This window comes from Ammodytes marinus (genome assembly GCF_949987685.1).
Source record: "Ammodytes marinus genome assembly, chromosome: 16".
Lineage (NCBI taxonomy): Eukaryota > Metazoa > Chordata > Actinopteri > Uranoscopiformes > Ammodytidae > Ammodytes > Ammodytes marinus.
The window spans coordinates 11,510,343-11,531,821 of record NC_137220.1 but is presented as its reverse complement, the minus strand read 5'-3'; the positions used below and the strand labels follow the sequence as shown (position 1 = coordinate 11,531,821).

Here is a 21,479-nt window from a genome sequence, read left to right as displayed (position 1 = left end):
GCTAGGCCACAACAGCTCTCCTGCTGTGATCTCATCCTCCTCTTTGCCCCTGTCACCCCCTTTATTTTCAAAGCTAAAGACAGTTTCCTGCTACAGAAAGAAAGAGAGAGAAAGGTTGAAACGCACGGCCAAGAACAACCAGCACCGCACGCCAAGAGAGGCAGATCTTCCCAGAACCGCCACCACCTCCTCCTCCTCCTCCTCAATACGGTCATCTGTTGGTTAGAGAACAATACTCTTGGAGACGTGGGTGACTTGTCAATAGCAAGTCCTGGCTTGAGATATAATGAGTTCAACAAGAAAGTTCTCAATATCACACGATCGGTGTTGTATGAGTGTGACTAGCTGATGCTGCCAGATAATCAAAACTCAGTGGCCATTTTTTGGTGCCTCCATGTAAATGATTAAAGGTGCACTATGTAACTTTGGGTGTGTCAGATAATTTAACATTTTATTTGGTGTATTCTCATAAACTTTCCCCATAGGAGAATTGGATCCATAGAACCCTTGTTAGAAGTTAGAAATCTACCCGAAAAGTTACTGTTTCATTGTTGTTGTTGACAGCAGCAGGGCCTACAGTTTTGTTTTCAAACATATTCTAGTCTACGTCTGCTTCAAGGAGCCTCAAAATATTTTTTTGATTCATGACGTAGAGTGATTCAATACTAAGAATTACAGGTAGAATTAATATTTGTGTACACTTACGGCTAGCTCTGCAAATGTAAACAAATCCCCCTGACAATGCATAGTGCACCTTTAACTTATTTCTACTGAGGTTTGTGCAAAGGGCTTTTCTCGTCGTAAGCTTTTCTTATTTTGACAGATGTCTGAGATTGCGTAGACAGGGCCTTTAACTGGTCAGTGTGAGAAAATGGCAACCAACAAATAGGCAGGAAATTCCAGCCTGCTGCGTTTGTCTCTTTGGTGTTTTATGGTGGTCTGGCCTCTGAAGCAACCAAAACCGTGGACAGGTTTTACCTCATCCGAGAAGCAAGGGAGAGCAGAGACGGGGCATATTTGCATTTTGCAGCCACACTCAGAAACTAGGTCTAATGGGAACCTGTCACAAAAAGTGTGCATCAAATTTAGTAAAATGTGCACACTGTGGAAACTTTCCCATCATTCCTACACTTATGCCGGTATAATTGAGATAACAATTATTTATAGCACAGTTAAGGTTAAACTGTTAAATGATGGTTAGGTAAGTGAGAGTTATATGTATATATACTGAAATCTATAATTATGTAGTTAAAGCAGAATAGTTCAAATAATCTAAGAAAGTCAAATGAAATTCATTTTGATGGGCATATTGTGTGTGAGACTGTGACCAACTTTGTTTTCAAAGCCTGTCACCAGAGAACACCACAGGCAGAGCTGGAGCTGTCTCCATAGATAATCGATGCGAAACTCATTTTGAAATCCCACACAATGTTGGTCTGAACCTTTACATAAACACGGTTGTGGTGCAGTTTCTGCCCAGCATAAATCAGGAGGAAAATATCTTAATTCCCTATTCAATATCATCATTCCCACCCATTTTCTTTCCTCCACTGATACGTGTAGGCTATATTATGGTAACAATAAAATACAAAACACACACATTACAGTATGACAACTTTCTGAGCTTTTGCCATGTCAGAGATATTCTCTTAAGATCCATCTTCAGGAAGGGAATTTTAAGGCAGATGTGTACTAGTAATTTTAAAATAAGGTAAACCTAAAAATGTGTATCTGTTAGTATATTCTTAGGGATAAGAGTGACCATGTAATCCCACATCAACTCAGAAATGTTATCTAGCTCCAAGATCTAATATAAATATGTTATTTAACATCATAAGCAAAATGAGGTCCTGACTCTGGCATGATGATACCATATTTATAAAATCAAAACTAATAAAACATTTGTGGAAAATGATTGTTCTTGTGTTATGACCACAGCCTAGTTTCCCTCAAGTTTGCTGCATTGAAAATTAAATTACTGTACTTGATGCTGACAGCTGACATTCTTACTTTTTTATATTATTGTCTGTGCCAAAAAAAGATAAACTAAGTCAGCAGTCTGTTGCAGTCCACTTGCTCATCTCTTTCTCTTACTGATACTACAATAGAAAAGTCACTGACACTTAAGTCAAATCGGTAAACTCAGATTTCTAATTGACAAGCAAAATTACAAGGAAAAAACAATGATGTGGTCATAAAACCAATACACAATTGAATAGCTAAAGGCTATACTCTAATCTTTACCGGTAAACAATGTTTCGGTGAGTTTACCCTCAATGGCATCTAATAACATATAATGGTCTAGTAGCTGTTCAGGACTGCACTGAATGTGTTAATTGCAGCATGTAACAGGATGTAAAGGTCACATCTGCCCCCAGGGTGCTAAATGAAGCGTCAGTGTTACAGTGTAGTCTAGTCTAGAAAACCCATCCGGGTATAAAGTAAATATATAGAACAAAAAACAATGAAAAGTATGTTGCTTTGTAGCTTTACATAAACGTAATGCACCAATATCAATCACAATAGAGAATCGAAGCAGCAACCCCTTCCCTCCCCCCCTCCTCGCCCCCCATTTTTCTCCACATCTGGTTCCACTCACTGCTCGGACTTTTGGTTCGTGGCAAAAACCAAGGCACCAAATCCCGAATACGCAGAAAATATCATTCAGCATGCGCTTTACCGTGCATTTTCTGACTAGAAGTCGTTACAAAAACACAAGCATGCACTATAGGTTTAATGTCTGTCGGGTTTTTCGACTTTTACATGAATGAAACTGAGCAAAGTGGAGATTGTTTTTCTCACCCGTAACGCTGCTCTTCAGTTCCAGACTAAAGATGAATAAATATAAAGTGCATTTGTAAAATATAAGTTGCCGATTTGTCCATGCTCGCCTTGATTCCTTATTTCGGTGACGGCCGTTGCCTTGCATGCTCACAACTACAACACACAGCACACACACGAGCTAAGTAAAAAAAAAAAAAAAAACGAGGAAAAAAAGTGAAGCTGGAGCCAGCAACTGCTCCACTTTGAGGACGGATGATGCAGATTTGGTGAGTTTGACCGCTAGAGCTCCGTCTGCCTGTACAGTCAGATGAGACCGAAATGAATGGAGCAGCATCAACAGAGTGTGTGTGTCTGTGTGTGTGTGTGTGTGTGTTTGTTTGGTTCCCAACATGAGGTCCGGGGACCTCCAGGCGCCTGTTCGACGACCCCCAATAGCGAGCACTGGTGAAAAACAATATTAATAGGCTATATCAGGCCTATGCGTCTTTTGGAGAAAATTCTATAGGATTTAGGCTTCTAGCTTTTCTTTCAGTGTCTTTTTAGCCACACTTTAATGGCTATGTTTGATTTCCAGTTTATTTATTTATTCAAGTTAGTGTGTAATATCCGATGCTCATTTTAAGGTAATAGAAAAAACAACTTCATTTTCAAGTGATTAAACACTTCGCCTATTAAAACATTTTTTTTTTATATTTAATTTCTACCAAGTCTGTCCTGAAAATACATTCTACACACTGTACCTTTATCAGTCCTGTGCTGTGGAGACATGAAGTGTGGCAGTCCTGGATTTTTAATTCTCTCTAAACTTCAGACACATTTTTGCAAATAAATAGTTGCAAGTCGCTTTGGATGAAAGAGTCTGCTTAATGATAGGTAATGTAACTGTAATTGTGAAAATAAATAAATAATTATAATGCATGATGCATACTTGATTCAACACTGTGCTTACCTTGATGGTTGACTTTGTGATCATAGCAGGTCTGTGGCCGTATGCCTTGGACACCTGAGTAAACAGAGGAGCAGAGCTATCAACTGGTAATGAGTTTGATCAGACATCAAGATAGACTTCAGGACAGACCACACACCCATGAAGAGGATGAACTGGAAAATGGTGGTGACCACAAAGTTTTTAACTTGTACACCTTCCTATTTCTCTTTCATCCGAGGGGAGCTCGGGGACATGGAACCTGAGTCAGCTTCAAAGTCGCCACTGTGGAGACGGCAGCTCCGAGTTGTGGTCAGAGTGTTGTAGATGTCTGTTTTCTAAGGCTGTGTGTGACCACTTAAACCTTGACTGAGGATATTGGTCAGCAATGGAGAGAGCAATTAGAGAATCTCCTGAAGCCAGAGGTTTGGGACATCAAACTGCTTGGAATCCATTAGAAAGCTTATGACAAGGGACTGGTGATTCTGGTACTGTGCTGTTGATCTGGTTGCTGTTGTTGGCGTTGCTGCTAACGGCACTCTGCACTTTATTTTGCTGCTACTGATTGATGCTGTTGATGCTGCTGACCACATAGCACTTTATATCTTGGCACTTTATGATTCTATGATTTTATGTTATGATGTTATGACTGTAAGACCAGCGACTGCATTGGCACTTTGACTTTGTTGTGTTGGTTTTTTCCCTGCTTCTTGCACTTGGTGCCCAGGCCTGTGTACGTTGTGATGTTTTGTGTCCGCGATTGTATTGTACTGGTGTATGTTGTTAGCCACTCCTCGCTGTGAACCAATTTGCCCTCTTATGACACTAATAAAAACCTTGAACCTTGATCAGGAGGCTTTTTCCCAATCACTGAACCTAAGATCCAAAAGAGCCACCCAGTCCTTATATGACCGTGGTGAGAACTGCACTTTATTCTCAGCAGGTAGTCAAACATATCTTCAGTGGGTGTTGAGCACCACCAGGGTTGTTCCTGGTCACCGATTCTGTTTTATGATTTTCATGCATTGGATCTCAAAGAGCGGCTGTAAGAGAATAAGAGTGTCCAATTTAGGGCCTTTAAGAATTGCTTATCTTCTCTTTGCAGATGGTTTTGTTCTGTTGCCTTCAATAGACTGTGACCTTCAGCACACACCCGGGTGGTTCACAGTCAAGTCAATTTGATCTATATTGCCCAATATCAAAAAGTACAATTTGCCTTGGGGGGTTTCACAATCTGTGTAGCACAGGACACCCTCTCTCCTAAACCCTTGATTCTGATAGCAGGGACAAAACTCCACCAAACATTGGAAAAAAAAGTGGAAGAAAAATCAGAAAGACTCGAGAAACAGATGCGGTCCCTCTCCCAGGAGGGACACGTGGAATTGTGTGGAGAATAGACCAAATAGTATCACAGAATGAAAACATTTGCTGCAGATTATAAAACGTGTGCAAATATGGATCCAGCAGGAGGTTAAACAACGTTATGAGTCGCCAGATATGTAATGAAGGGCAACAAAGCCCCCTCTCCCCCTTTATACCTTAAAGAGGACAAGCCACATGGTTGAGTGTGAAGAGCATAGGATGAGTGTCAGCACCTCCAAGTCTGAAGCTACAGACGGTGGATTACTTCCTCCAGTGGGAGTGAATTTCTGCCCAAAAGGTGAGGGTAAAACCAAGCTTCAAATGAACAGGGGGTTTCCTCAGTGTGTCAGTGGGAAAGGTGTAATACGTGTGTACCGTACCATTGTGATGAAGGAGGAGCTGAACCAGAAGGCAACACTTTCAATTTACCAGTAAATCACCATCCAACTATGGTCATACCTTTTGGTACATACCGGATAGAAGTCGCTGAAATGCGCTTCCTTCATAGAGTGCATATAGGCTCATCCTTAAGGTAAGGGTGGAGGTGCGCAGACAACTGGAAGAAGCTCAAAGTAGAACTACTGCTTCTCTGCATTGAAATAAGCAGCATTAGATTGATGGATTGATCGAAGTATCAAAAGCTGATCTGATCCCATAATTATATACAGAATGTGTGAAGTGAGAGCTACTTTGTGTTTGAGATTTGCTCTCCGAGTAGGTTCTTATATCGAATTTGTGGCCAACTGTGGAGTTTCACATCACATGCATGCCTAATCGTCTCTAAGAGTCATTCAACATGCCACCTGACCTCAGCGACAGAGCACAATTGAGAACCTACAGTTTACTGGTGATTTAAATGGCGTTTGTATTAATGTTGTCCATCACATCTGAAGGTGAGGCAAGGTGAATACAGACCAGTTATGGATTTATAAACGAGACAGAGCTTTTATCATAGGCCTTCTCTTTACAAATTTGACTGCTGCACTTTCACAAATATTTGTGCCAACATTGTATCAATAAATAAAGCTTACTCTTTCTGGATCAGCATTGTCAATATGGCATTGTAGTGTACAGTCTGTTTTCTGGCAAAAACAAACAAGTGGTTTGTTCCATTTACTTAAAGGTGCTGTAAGCGGAATGGTTCTTTTAGCTAACTTCCTGTCAGTTACTGCAGTTAGCAGTCTCCTCGCTTGCTCCTACGTCACCACATTAATGCACTGCGGTCTTCAAGCAGCGAGTTATCTAGCATCATCTCAGATCCATAAGTGTGATAAAAACATGATAAAAACTATCAAAACAGACATTGGGAAGGATTTTTATCTGCTCCGCCATTGTAGGCGCATACACATTCACCCATCTCTCGCTCTGGCGTGCACCGGCAGTGAGACCATGAGTGAGACAGGTGTCGGTTTGTAGCGTTCTCTCTTGTAATTGGATATTAATTTCGGGATACCCCGAAAAGTTTATTAGCCAATTACATGCAGAGCAGCTGACTGAGAAATCGGCTTTATGAAACGCACACATTATGAAAGTGATCACTGTATGAATAAAGAGCTATTTAACACCTATATAAACATAAATAAACCGCTTACTTTACCTTTAATTAAGAGTATACAGCTTGATTCTGAATATGAACTATATAACCCATCACTAACTTGGCAAAGACTGTATGATTCTCTAGAAATATTGGCTGATTGATAGTCTGTAAAGCTCTGAAAAACAAGATAAAAACAAAGTAAGATTAATGCATACATTGTCAATTGTGTTGTAATAGGATTTCTTTTTTCTCAAAAGGAAGAAGAGAGGGTGAACCCAATCAGACAGAAGCACAGCACAACACACATTTTAACCAATAGTATTTAATGGTTTATGCAACTCTCTGCTAAGGCCCAATCTTCCCCCAACAGTTCTATTAGGTAGACCCTTGCATTTTATTGGCCAAAAAATAAATTCAAACATACCTAAAATAAATATGTGTGTTTATGGTAGAGGGGGGTCAATCGAAACAATAACAGTTCTAATTAATAAAAGGCAACTTGAAAAACATAACAGTTTACTCCATTAAAACTGGTTCAATTGAAAAGTTTCTTTAAAAAAAATGTAAAAGGGATCAGCTTCACCACTCATATCAAGTAAAACTCTTAAAACCATTCATTATAAAAACGGAGGTGGAACACTGCCACCAGCTGGAAGTTCTAAGCTTTGGTCAAAGGATTTTTTAACGAGGAGATGGGACAGGGGAGAGGGGATAGTAGCTTAATCTGTTCCTCCTCGTCACTAACTATCTGGATCTGGAATTTAAGAAGGGCAGGGGGGGATCCCAGAAGCGCTGGTTAGATGACATAGTGCCATTGATAGTTTGAGGGTTTCAGTACAATAACCTGCCAGACTGGTTCCCTCAGTAAGGTTTTCAGGAGATGAGAACAAACTCAAATGGTTGAGCTTTGAGGGGTTTCAGACTACCTTGGACCAGAATGGCTCATGCATGGGGTGTTATGTGCGAGTGCGCGTGGGACATGAGGCCTTTCCATCTGGGCCAAGCTGAAGCAGTTCTACACTTCTTTGTAATTTTCTCTTTTTTTAAGCAGAAAAGAAAAATCCCCCCAAAACACTGAACCCCAGTGGCTTAACCCTGTCCCTTTGCTGTGTGAGTTTTGTCCAGGGCTTTGACCCCCAGAACAATGCCAACCTTTTTTTTTTAAGAAAGGAGGACAGGTAGGCTGGGGTGGGTGGACATGAGTGGGCTTTTTTCTAACCCGGCATCCATGACTTTTCACCCACCCCCTTGGCCCAATCGTCTGACCAGTTTCTCTCTTGGGGGGCTCCTCATGGCAAAGGTGTCAAGCCTTTGGGAGTGGGTAGGGGGGGACACAGTATGTAATCCACCCCACGCCACTATTTCAAATAGTTCAGTCAGTCACTTAAGGTCTGTGGGTTCAGTTTGAGGCGCTGCTGTTGGAGGAGCTGGATGTGGAGGCCACGGCCGTGCCCGTTGTGCTGGAGGAGGCCACTGACTTGCGGATGTGGGGCATGAGGAAGGGGTCGCTGGACAGCTGGTGCACATCGATGCGGTCCTCCTTCCGGTAGATTAGACAGCGCCTTATAAACGCCTGGGAGGGAGGCAGAATGAGTATGAATTGACTGAAAAATTAAAAATATTTAGCCCAGATATTAGCCTTCATTATATTGAAACATTTTAGAATTTCCTAAATATATACATCCCACAAAGAAGTGTCCTAAAAACTATGTACGTGAACATGGTAAGTATAACATGAGAACACAATGAGGGCATTGTGGGAGCTGAAAATGTATACACAAGATAGACAAATCCAAAAAAGGAGAGAGTTGTGAGTTGTCCAGTACCTTAGCTTCAGGTGTGACTACTGGTTTAGGGGGAAACTGCACGTCTGTTGCCTTCAGGATAGTGTTCTCCTGCAGGATGTCCTGCTGGGACTGGTTGTGGCCGAAGGGCTAAAGAGCGAAAGACAAGTGTTAAAACAAACAATTCATGAATAAAAGAATGATTAAAGTCTCATTGTGTTCAGTAAGCTGATCAGCTTGTCAAAATCACTTTTTGTCAAGACCAGTGAATATCTCCTCACAGTGTGCTTGCTACCTGTCCACCAAAAAAAACAGTGTTAGTACACAACCTAGGCTCTGTAAACTGGCAAGTTGCTAGCTATGGTGGCACCCCTTTGTTTACATACCAGTTTACCGAGCCTAGGCTGTGTATTTACACCAGATTTCTTTTTAGCGCGCACACACAGAACGGACAGGTAGTGGATTGTGAGGAGTTATTTAAAGATTTTGAGAAAAAATTATAGTGACAGCAATAGGGCTGGCCCGAATTATTCGAATATCCGAGTATTCGTTTGTTAAATTAGTATTCGGAGCTCAATTCAGTATTCGGAATATTCGTTTTTTTTTTTTTTTTTTTCTCCTTCATTTTTTTTTTCAACAACATTTTTTTTTTAATTTTTTCAAACTGCAGTATATTTTGTCAGCAAACAATATATACAAGTTATAAAACAATTGTAAAATACAAATTAGACGTTAATTTAAAATATATTATCGAATTATTTGAACTTTGACCTAGTTGGCCGCTGCCCTTTGCGCAACCGGTGATGTAGTAGGCTACGTGATGTTACAAGAGTGAGGCAAACTAAAAGCGGCACCAAGCGCAGGAGGGAGAGAGAGATGGAGGAAGAATAGATTGTGTTCCTAATAACTCTATAGGCTACCACAACATTAGCGCGATTTCGGAAGGAAATGTAATGCTTATGCTTGGCGTAATGCTAACGTTAGCTTAGCTCAGCTGTTTGTTTACATCAGCCATCATCAACCGTGACTTGCATGCGTCATGGGAATAGGCGGTCAATAATGGATATAATATGGACAAAAAAGACTATCAATATTGGATCTTTGTATGGATTTATAAATCGCCGAAAAGATGCACGTTCCTGGATGAATTGATAAGCTCCTGTATGGGTTACGATGGCGCAGAGGACAGCTGATTTGGAACGAAAAACAGCTGTTTGCCTCCACAGGGAAAAAGTAAGGAACTCCAACTTTACTACCGTTCGAAAGTTATTAAAGCATCAACTAACTACGCAGCTTGCTGTCTCGGCTCACACACTCGGTTTCAGTGAGTACATTGGCATTATTAATGTTGGTTTGATGGTGTGTTTTTCTGGAACGAATATCCGAATATTCGCTTGGAAAAACCAACGAATACTCAAAGCCTGAAAAGTGGCATTCGGGCCAGCCCTAGACAGCAAGCATTGCTGACTCTTCTTTGTCTAAAATGTACCGTGATCATCATGTAAGAAATGTCAGTGTCAGAGTTGACTAAATCCTTTTTATTATGCACACATTTCTACTGGTACCACGATTTTAAGTAACAAGAATATATTAGATGTATTATTAATGCATATAAAGAAAATTACAGAAAAACCCTAATGTTTCATACAATTAAAATTCATGTACCCTAGTAAATCATACGCATTACATTATTGTCCTGGAAATAAAAATCCAATTTTAAACTCAGAAAATGGTGCTAATGTGACTTTTTTGGTTTGTTCAGTGTGTTCCCTACCTTGCGGCCGTACAAACACTGGTAGAAAATGACTCCCACAGACCACACATCCACCTTGTTAGAGATTTTGGGTGGTTCCTTCCCAACCACAAAGCATTCTGGGGGCAAGTACCTGAAGGAGAAAGAGGGAAACATGTTAATACGAATCAATTTCAACACATGAAATATTACCGTCTTGTTTCAAGGTGCGTTTTGTGGTAAAGACATGAAGATCTCAGCAATCTGTCCCCACATTTGAAGTAGTAACATTGCAGTATGTTTAGTGACCACTGTACACTAGGTGGTCCTCAATCACAACCAGGCAGCATGTTAGCAGTTTAACAAGAGAGAGTTGTACATCCATATACCAAAACATACCTCAGAAATATGACAACTCTGTAGGTCAAGACATGCGTGGCACAAATAACTTGTGGAGCAATGCCTTTTAGTATTTCAGCATCAAGACAGGGGGGGGGGGGGTATTGTATATTTAGTAAACCCTCTCCAAAGCTAGATACTAAACATTTCTTCTCTTTGTAATTAATTGATTATATGTTCCATTGCTGCTACAATGAAATACATCATGTGCCACTGAATAAACCTTTAAGCCTGCCCTGGAGTGCTACCTCTAGCAAACTACCATCAATTCAATTTGCTGTCAGACATAGTAACCGCTTAGGACTCTAAAACATAAAAAAGTACAGCCAAAGCATTTTCTAAGTGATCCAGAGGGATTTTACTAACTTGGGTAGGATATGAGACAGCCATTTCAAAGAAAAATTGTTAGTTTGGGAGTGTGTAGCAAAGCTGAAAGTGTTCTATTAAGGCGGCATTGAACCAAACAAATAGGGGCTTGTAATGCAACACAGTGTTAATTTCGTAGACTATGACTATGACGAAAAATATTCGTCTACGAACCTTTTTCACGGACGTAAACTAAATAAAAACTAAATAAAAAGGCAGATGTGATGGCGAAGACTGAGACTAATTTAACTGACACTATAGTCTACGAATAGGAACTAGACGAAACTGTTAGGGCGGGACGAATGGAGAAGAGATCCAATCAGAACTACTCTTTTTGTGGGACAAGTTGGGAAGAAATCCAATCAGTGCAAAGCAGCGAATTCAACCCTGTGTCGGTGAAAATCGACGGGAGACCGCGCAGGTGTGAGCGGGTGGAGTGAGCCGCTGTGCTGAAAAACTCTGCGGTATGATGGACAAAAATTATAGTCAGGGATATCCTGCCCGTTAACGATGTCTAGGGGAACGGCTAAGTTCCGCGATCTGTTTGTAGTAGGCTCTGTCTCGAGTTTGAATACACAGAGCCATGTGAAACTGCCGCCTCCGTCCGTTAGTTTCTGTTTTTAAGTTACAATCAACTCCGACGCATGGACAGCGTTCAATTAAAACCTCTAATTGTATTATCTAAAAGGCTTTGATGCAAAAGAAGTCCAAACACACACAGCGGCAGCAGTGTTGCTTAAAGGAAGGCGCAGTTGCTCAAATGTATCAGCACCTCAACTGCGTGCTGCTGCTGCTGCCCAGGGGCGGCCTTAACGATCTCGGGGCCCGTTTCAAGACCTAGTGTGGGGCCCCCCACTTTTTTAAAATATTTTCTTTATTTTATTTTATAAATAATGCTTGTGCATGCTCCCCGCAAAAAGAAAAAAGATTGTGGAATCCAGTTGGTTCATAGACAGATCATGAGATAATGGACCCCCGGGCACAGGCTCTTAAAGCCGCCCTCCCCCCTATTCAGTCAGGTACACTGATTTTATGTGAGATTATTACTAATGAAATAGAATACATGTTTTGTATTACAACCATTAAATCTGTGTCTGTATTGCATATTCAAACCTTAATACCATTCAATGAAGAAAAACACTTAGTCGACAAAGTCCGCTGTAGATTTAGTCAAACTAAAATCTGCTTATATTTAGTAGACTAGACTAGACTAAGACTAAAATATTTTAGATGACTAGAATAGGACTAAGACTAAATGGTGTGATATTCAAAAGACTAAGACTAAGACTAAATCAGAATTTGCTGCCAAAATTAACACTGATGCAACATTTATTGTTTCTACATTATAAGCGTTGCTGTATAACTAACAGGGTGGGTTCTGTTATACTTTTATTGCTTCCAACAAATATTTAGTGCTCCACCACATCTTTGTCATATTTCCTTGCATGATACTTTCACAATAGTTTCAAAGTATGAGGTGTTCATGCTTCAAACTCTACTAAAGTGCCTTCATGGCACACTTATTTTTCCCTCTATGGCATAACATGTCTCCACACAGCATAATGATGACTTTTACTTTCTTGGTGTGGTGTGGGACAGCACTCAGGAATGGAGAGTTATTTCAGCACGACAACCTACCCACATACATTTGAATTTGGAGGACCAAGCCTCAGTGTTAAAAATAAAACAGCGCAATTTATTATATCAAAAAATGGTAGCATGGCTGCAGCGGCGTGTCATCTTAAAGTAGAAATCTCACCAGTATGTCCCCGCTCCCTGCGACGTCAGCTCCATCCCGTCCACTGAGTTGTAGCTGTCGTCGTCCATGATCTTGGACAGGCCGAAGTCTGTGATCTTGATCTCCCCACAGGCAGTGCCGTTCACCAGCAGGATGTTACCTGAGCAGGAAGAAGAACAAGGGGATTGTATGGCTGAGTCAAAATGGACAATTATACAACTATTAGGTTATGTTGATACACAATGATTGGCTTTTTTCTTTTTTTTTTCAAACATGTTCAAATCAATCTCAATTGAGTAATAGGACGTAACTGGTTTAGAAGCCAAACCACCTAAATCTTTAAACACTGTTTGTGATGACTGAATCATAACTGTAATGGTCTCCTTAAATCGTATTGTGTGTCCACCCGTTGAGCTGCTTGGAAATAACTTGTGTTTGGAACCATGTGAAGCAGAATCAACACTAATGTAGCGGCAGCAGCTTTTCAAGTGGTTAAGTAGGTAACAGTTTCACGTATAATTGAATTTACGAGTGTGGTGCTGAGACCAACCAGGTTTAAGGTCGTAGTGGATAATGGGCGGTCGGATCTCATTGAGATACTTGAGGGCGTTGACAATCTGCATGATGATGGAGCGGCCCTCCTTCTCTGACATTAGCTTGTGCTGCTTCAGGTAGAAGTCCAGGTCATTGCCCTCGCAGTATTCCAGGACTGTGCAGAACCTGCTCAAAATGAAGGGAAAGCTATTTAACCACCTAAGAAGGATTTGGTATTACATCAAATGAAGAAAAAGTTACGACTGTACATATTGAAAATATATTTTCTGGCACAAAATGAACACAATTTTCATAAGCATCAGTGCAGGGAAGACACTTTTTCTTTTCCTTTTTTTTTTTTTTAAGAAATTACTTACGAGTCAGTGTCAAGTGAAAAGTAGTCGTAGAGTTTAACTATTCGCGGATGGTCCAGCTCTTTATGGATTCTATATTCTCTGCACGCATGTCTGAAACACAAAGCATGTTTCAACATTTACATTGCGGTACAAACACAGATATTACACAAAGTGAATCAGATGGGACAATGAATGATCAAAAGAACACCATTTGTAGCCATAGTTAATATACTTAGTATAAATTCACTCACTTGTGATAATTTTCTTTCTTCTCATCCCTCCAGTTCTTGTTTAACTGGTGGATTTTGACCGCAACATACCTTTGCTCTGTTAAGTCAAAGGCCTGGAAAATAAAGGACGCTAATTAGTTAGGAACTGCATTTGGCAATATTTTGTTTTGGCTGTAGTTAAGACTCTTGCTTCACATTTAAAGGCTGTGTTCATTCATCATTTTTACAGTGATGACAGCAGATTCCTGGAAAAACTCTCACATTCTGGCAAAGGCATTTACTTAGGAACGTTGATGATGTCAGCTTAGTAAAATGTAATGAAATGAAACACGCATCTTCAAATATTTTCCAAAGTATGCACAGCCACTGCAGTCACTTTGAATAGGTTATTTTCTTTAACAGTTTTACACCAAAATCTCAGACCCCAAATATTACCAAACATCAAAATATTTACTCTCTTTGAGTTGAAATTAATGCAAGGATGTTGCACAAGATTGAGCCAAATTGTCTTTGTGTTTATGCCTTTATTGCACTTCATCTCTAAGTTTGTAGAACACCTTTAACAACTGTATACTAATGCAGCCTTTTCTCAGTCAACAAGTCATTTTTTAAATTATACAGGATACTCTGGCAAATGTCTTATTGCATCAATTCAAGAAATAAAAACAGGGTTGTTAATATCATGTTTTTGTGTACATAAGCTATTTTAATTTAAAAAAATGGTTCTGTCTTAACAGGGAAAAAAAATACATTTGATCTCACCTTGTAAACTTCACTAAAACCTCCCCTTCCAAGTAAATAGAGTAGCAGGTATCGGTCATTTAGCGTAGGGTGATCTTTGAATCTGTAGGAGGTGAGAAACAATTTAAAAGTTGTGTACTTGCAGATAATACATGTACATACACATCAGTGAAGACTAACTAAGAAAGAGCCTTATAAGGAGAAATCGTACTGAGAATTATCCTCGTTGTGGATCCTTTTCAGCTCGCGAATGTGCAGGTTCCTCACTCGCTCCAACCTCTCCAGCTCTGCCTGGATCTCTGCCTCCTCCTGCAAGGCACAGCAAAATCAGATCAAAAGCTGTACAATTTACAAACAAGAAAAAAACACAACCACCAATTGTGTCAACTTAAACTTGTCAAAAATATGTCAGGCATTACCTTCTTAAGATGGCCTAGTCTTAGCTTAAATATTTCCTCTTGCTCGTGGTACTCTGCCTGCGATAACCTGCAAGGACAAATAACCAACCTTAGTGCAGCTTCAAATATGTGCACAGTGGTGAAAAAACCCCAGCTTGAGTAAGAAATGTTATAAAAAAAAAATAAACAAACGGATCGTACGCTTCACTTTCTGTTCCATTGGTTTTGCTTTTGCGCTTGTTCTGCTCCAGGCTTGGAGGCGGAGTCTGGGCCATGGAGGGCGGTTTGCGTTTGGCCAGTAGCTTCCTCTGTCTTTCAATTTCCTCTCGCTGGGAATTGATCCTTTCTTGTTGTCTGAAAAGAGACAATACATTGCAATGACACACAATGCGGACCTAATTCCTTTATCAATATGTGTATGCTCTACCGTGTGCAAAGCTTACTTCACTTATCACATATAAAGCAGTATGTGTTTCTTTCTGGTTTGGATGATGTTTCCCATTGAACTAGCAGAGCTACCTCAAAAAGGTGGAGTCAGCAATTCTGGAGAATGTTCATTGCAAAAATCAGTGAATATCTCCTCACGATTTGCTACCTGTCTGCACTGTGACGAGATATTCACTGATTTTGACAAAAAGTCACTTTGACAACAAGCATTCTCCAGAATCTATGACTCCACCTTTAAAAATGATAATACGACTAAAGCGTGAAAGGAGAACTATACATTAAAAACATGAGAGTCCTCACTTGATAAGGTTTTGAAAGGCGTATCCATCCGTCCACTGCTCTGTGAAAGACGCTCCATGTCTCACTGTGGTGAAGTGGCCCAGTCGAAGCCTGTCCTGCATGCTTTTGTCCCGACACGCCATCTTCTCCTGTTTGGACTGAAGAAAGAGCAGAGAAAAAAACACAGGCATCAAACCAGAGCTGCCGATTCCATTTGACTTCAGTCATGGGCTTCAAAAAGCAGCTCAGGCCAAAAGAACCCACAGTGACCAACACACTTTGGAAACTAAAGCAGAAAATGTAAGTCACACTTATTTGAGACAAACATACTTTTTCAATCAGCAGCTTCTTGGACATGGTCACGCATTTATTTAACCGTTCCTTGTATCGTTCCAGCATCCTCTGCTGTTCATCAATCTGTCTCCTCAGATCACAATTTGCCTGGAGCAGAACATACAAACAAGTAGAAAAAAGTTCAGGGAAATATAATGAACACAGTTTAAATTTGTTTTAAAAAATGCCTTCAAGTAAACACCCATTACAGACAACATGTTATTCTGAAAAAAAGAAAGATACAAAAAGGCAAGCAGAATATCAGAGATGAAATGTAATGAGATTAGTACCCGCAGCAAATCATCTATTCGGCCCTCCTTCTTCTCCAGGTCAGAGTTCTTGTTGTTCTCCAATGCTGTTAGTTTTTCTATAGTAAGGTCCGACTACATGGTAAAGTGAGCACAAAAACAATGTTTATGTTAATATTGGATCATTCTGAATCAGAAAAAAAAACTGTAGTACAAGCAGTGACAGCTAAAACACAACAAACTATTCAAGTGGCAAACAATTCTTATAATTTATTGGTTTTATATGCCAATATATTATAACATTTGCATTTTAAAGAGTTAAATTAGATAGATGGCCAGCCAGACCTGAGAGAATGTAATGTACCTGTGTGGCTTTGTGGAGCATTGGAAGAGACATGGGCTTCAGTGAACACGTCGAGTGCTCTGTGTTGACCGAACTAACGGAGGAGGGACTTCCCTGCTGCACCTACGAGGCAAAGACACACATCCAATAAAAACCTTTCACAGACAGAGGGGGAATTAATGGCAGGATTTCATCACATCAAATAATTTATCAGTAAAATTGCACTTATCTACTAAGACCTAAAGTCACTTAAATTGGTAAGCAGTGTGACAACATAGCACAACATACCATGGATAAGTGCAGCAAATGATCGAAAGTTTGGATAACGACTCGGTAGAACAACAAGGGAGTGTGCTCATTTGTGCAAGGGAGGAAGCATCTCCGATATGACAAAATAGACCTGGTGCTTCCAGTCATAATAAACACAGAAACCCTTTTGTCAGAATAAATTTACTTGAACATTATGACTGAGGTTGCTTACTATTAGATAGGTGAGAGTGGGTTAAACTCACAGAAAAAGCAATCATTTTGATTGATTTGAATAAATGTCACTTCATGCCGATTTGTACAAACAATGTTTACAGACCACACCAGATTATTCCCACCTGTAAACAAACTTGACCTATTGATTTCAAATCAAGAGCGTAGAAGAGAATATGGCAAGACAGTGTTAAGAGATAAAGAAGCACGAGACAGACCATAGAGAAAACAAGCTCACCGTGACAGGGGGATTGGAGAGAGAATGTTGTGGGGAAGAGCGGACCACTGGTGGAATTCCCCTGGCAGGGCTAGTACCAGGACCGCTACCTCCCGCAAACTGAAGCACACGTACAGAGAGAAAAGAAGAGGAAAGCACTTCAATGCAAAGACCAAGATTGCTAAAAAAAAAGGGGGTTAGAAAGTATGAAAACTATCCATAAACTGGAGCTCAGCTGGACACACACTCAAACAACAAAGAAATAGAACACCTTTCCAAGACACTCACCTCGAAATAATCACTAATTTTATGTCCTCTTGCTCCTGCTTTGCCTAGAAGAGAGAGACAGGGAGTTCAGAGATATGGCGATACGGTACATGATGAGGGGGATTCACAGCAGCGGCTCGATTCCTACCTTGGCTGCTGTCAAAATGGTCTGCTTTCCGTTTCCTCACTCTCTGGTCATTGCCTTTTTTCTCAGGAGTCTGTCAAGGAAGTAATGTGAATCAAACACACGCATAACAGGGTAACAGAGAGAGATGGTTGACATGGAGAAATCCTGTTCATGTGAAAGAGACTAACCTCTAGTTCTTTGTCACTGAGCGAGCCCACACTGCATAGACTCTGATTGGATGACTCATTTTGGTTCGGACCCGAGCCCTGTTAAAATAAGATCAATACATCAACATCAAGTAACAATAATACATTGTATTTTATATAACACTTTTCTTGAAGTTGCAAAGTACAAGGAGCAATTAAATATACCAAGATATACATGAAAACATTTTATTTTCAAAATGTATGTGCCCATGTACTTGTTGTGTATGCATGCACTTAAGAGTTAGAAAACTGGGTGAGATGGGGCGCCCTTAGCTCAGTTGGTAGGGTGTCCCCCCCCCCCGGGCCGGGCCCAGCAGCAGACCCGGGTTCGATTCCCCGCCTGCGGTCGTTCTCTGCATGTCACTCCCCTCTCTGCCCCATTTCACCTCTGTCTCTTAAACACTATCAATAAAACATGAAAAATACCAAAAAGTATCTTAAAAAAAATAAGAAACTGGGTGAGAGACGAAGGGAAAGGATGCAGAGGTGTGGCCAACCACTGTCACCGTTAACTTCCCACTTGCATCTGGCCTAATGCTGGTTCCCTAGGTGATGCCTGTCAGTCAGACGAATCACATCAGAATTCAGTAGGCACTGTCCAATCAGGGAGAGATACTTAGTCATTCAGAGCACACTAGAGCTCTCTCGCTGAACCCTCCTAAAATGGCTGAGCATTTGGCATGCTGCTTAAGATGTATTCCTCCCTCTGTCCGTCACCTTTAGATAATGTCACCCATTTTTATTCTCTTCACCATGGTCTTTAATGCTCTGTTCTCTCTCTCTCTCTCTGGAGAAAGCCAATGAGAGATGCTTTGCTCGATCAAAGAATGACAGCTTGGTTTTACCCCCTACTACCTCCACCTCCCCAAAAATATCTTGATTGTTGATCAGAAATGCACTTTCCAACTATTTCAGTAGTTTCTTTGTCCCCAAATAATAACTACTTTCCTTTAATTTATACCCCCTAGGTGATGTCAGAGGGAGCAGCAGAGCCGCTCAAGGTCAAGAATTTAAAAAAAAAAAAAACTTTGCTGCACTGTGACATTGAGGGGCTTTTAGACCACCAGCAACCAATATTTATTCATAGACATTTGATGATCAACACACTTCTCTCACTTCCCCCTCACACACATCGCATCTCTTGTCATCCAGGGTGGCCGAGGCATAATGCCTTAGCAAGAGCGGCCATTTTCTCTGCGGCAGCAGCCATGCCATGCTCCGGGCTCTGCTCTGCCTATGGCTGGCACAGGGCCCACTCCTGGCGCTGACTCTCACTCCCTAAACTGTTCCAAGATCACCTTCCACAAAGACACCAAAGACATCCATGTTGCAAGGGCGGAAGGCTTTAAGCTGCCTCCACTCACACCTGGTCAAGAACTATTTCTGCATTCCTCCTCCGTCTTCATTCCATCCTCCCCCTTACCAACCCCTGTCCTGTCTGTGGCCTTTTTGGCAGGCGTTGCCACTTGCATATACAGCCGAGCCACTACATCATGAGCCAGGGGGAGATGCCATATCTCACCAGCCAAAAAACACAGACACAAGCTCAACCTTTTCCAGAGAGACAGACAAAGACAAGGAGCGGGGCCGAACAGTAGGATGATACTGAAGCCGATCAAGACAAAGAAAGGAAGAGATTTGTGAAAAAATGTGTTATCAAGAAAATGTGTGATTATAGTTTGCACTATGACGAGAGAGTTATCACCGCCCCACCTCCGCAACATCTGCTGTAAACACAAACCTTAGCCACGCCAACCCCGGTAAAGCGAGCCTCCAACAGCTCCTGCCGCCGGGGGTCCAGGCTATGCAGTTCTTCCATCATGGCTGCAGAGAGATAAGAGCACAGATTAAGGAAGGCGTTGTGGAGTCTGGTACATTCAAGTAGGGGTGACGGATCACTGTATGAAAAGGCATCGGTTGTGATGAGTCATGGCTGTATTTAGCTATATGGATGTGGAAAATTCCTGTTCTGAGTCATCAATAAGCCTGACAATAATGTTGTGTTCCACTATCATAGGTGTGTCAAACAAGCACCTTTAATGTAACTTGACTATTAGTATTAGTATTTGACAAACAGTAATTAAATGAAGAATCTGGCCTACAACATTGGCAATAGGTGATGTAAAATGTTCATCAAACCCATAGGCCAGATGTGTAGAATCACTGTCTAGAAAGAAAATTATAGCATCATGTGATAACACCCTGGCATTATAGGCCTAAACTTCGTGGCGCTGGAGTTATAAAAGGTCACTAATGGATTGACTGCCAACTAAGTATACTCACAGCAATGGAAAAGGCCACTAAAGACAATAAGTGCCCAGCTAGCTAGCGTGTACAAAGGTTAACAATTGGGTAACACGCCCAACACTGACTGCTATGTCTGTCAGTTATCTGTGGTTTACGTACATTAAATTAACACTTTAACCTGCAACATTCGTGTCCCTTTGGTGATAAATCTTAGTCCTAATAATTCTTTAGATTTACCCGAATTTAGGTTTGCTGGCTCAGCTGAAATGATAATGAACAGCAAAACGATTTGAAACACCATCAGTGGCTGGTCATCCAGGTAACGTTAGCTACCTACCAATGGAGCTAACATGCCTACGGTTGGCCATCACTTAGCACTGCAATTTAAAAGCTAACGTTAGCTAGTAACAAGATATTTGATTTTGTCAAGTAATGTACACAAACAAGGCACCGATACTGAATTTAGTTGCCAAACTCATAATTGTGTATTGTAGATAACGGCACAGAAAGAAATCAGATCAACTAGTGTCCGCAACGATGAATTATTTTACAAACATTGGTGAAACAGCTAACAGGCTAACGTCCACTCGTCTGTCAAAAAGAAGCATCTTCTCGCTTGTGTTGTCAGGTGCTCGTGCCACAACGCCTGGACTCACTCAGATATTTCCGTTTGCTCGACAACCTAGCGGGATACTTACTGCAAATTAATACTTCCTCGGTCCTCCGTAGGGCCCGTTGTTAACCCTGACACCGTCCCCGTTGTTTCCCCCGATGCTCGGCAGTCCTCCCAGGCTAGGCCGCATCAACAACCGCGTCCCTCGCGTGCTGACTGTTAACGTTCCAGACACGGGGGCGTGCGGTGCAGCTCTAGGTAGACGACGGAGGATTCCCTCGGAGGCCTCGGCGACTCCGGGTATCCCAAACCCGCCTTGCTGTGCTCCTTAGGCGGGGATCCCCATCACATCCCCCTCTCTCCAGGGACCATACCGTGCCAGTGTCGGGGATCTCGCTCCACACAATGGCGATCCTCGAGATTCTGCGTTTTTCACCAGGTATTATAAATGTGTAAGCTAGCGTTAGTTACCCCTATCTTTTTTATCCCCCCGTGGTGAGATGAATTTCGGGTCCTGGCTGTTCAGCTCGATCAAAACAAAGTTGGGCTCCTGTCGCCTTCCTCGCCGCAGGGGAGAAAGAAAGCAATCTGTTTCGGAAGTTGTGTCTGCAGCGAGCGTTTCACTCGAATCCGGATCGATTCGGTTCCGTTCTCATGTTTTTGTAATGTAAACAATAATCAGTAAAATCTCATATTCTCTCGTGAGATTGTTCAAGTATTTTCACCTTCGTTCAGTCCACGCCTGCCCCAAATCTCTTGTCTGGACCAATGGCAAATCCCAGTGTA

General features: G+C 41.3%; 2 protein-coding genes across 3 annotated transcripts in view; both read right to left on the bottom strand.

The window, feature by feature from the left end:
* Positions 1-2,989, bottom strand: part of mrc2 (mannose receptor, C-type 2) — a 31,555-nt gene extending 28,566 nt beyond the window's left edge. For both annotated transcript variants that reach the window (XR_013845270.1, XM_080044042.1), the window contains exon 1: positions 2,803-2,989. Coding sequence is in view for 1 of the 2 variants with exons in the window: in XM_080044042.1 (XP_079900168.1) it covers positions 2,803-2,929 (127 nt within the window). In the remaining variant the exon portion in view is untranslated. The remainder of the gene's footprint in view (positions 1-2,802) is intronic.
* A 3,931-nt stretch (positions 2,990-6,920) lies between these two features.
* Positions 6,921-21,294, bottom strand: tlk2 (tousled-like kinase 2). Its single transcript, XM_080044046.1, has 21 exons — positions 20,779-21,294; positions 19,575-19,657; positions 17,816-17,893; positions 17,649-17,718; positions 17,522-17,565; positions 17,255-17,353; positions 16,558-16,659; positions 16,236-16,328; positions 15,943-16,053; positions 15,634-15,770; positions 15,088-15,240; positions 14,908-14,974; positions 14,700-14,797; positions 14,510-14,591; positions 13,769-13,860; positions 13,539-13,628; positions 13,178-13,347; positions 12,649-12,787; positions 10,167-10,278; positions 8,435-8,542; positions 6,921-8,181 (listed from the first exon to the last, which is right to left on the bottom strand). The coding sequence occupies exons 2-21, from the start codon at positions 19,653-19,655 to the stop codon at positions 8,008-8,010; spliced, it is 2,100 nt and encodes a 699-aa protein (XP_079900172.1). The 5' UTR covers positions 19,656-19,657; positions 20,779-21,294; the 3' UTR covers positions 6,921-8,007.
* Positions 21,295-21,479: the final 185 nt, after the last annotated feature.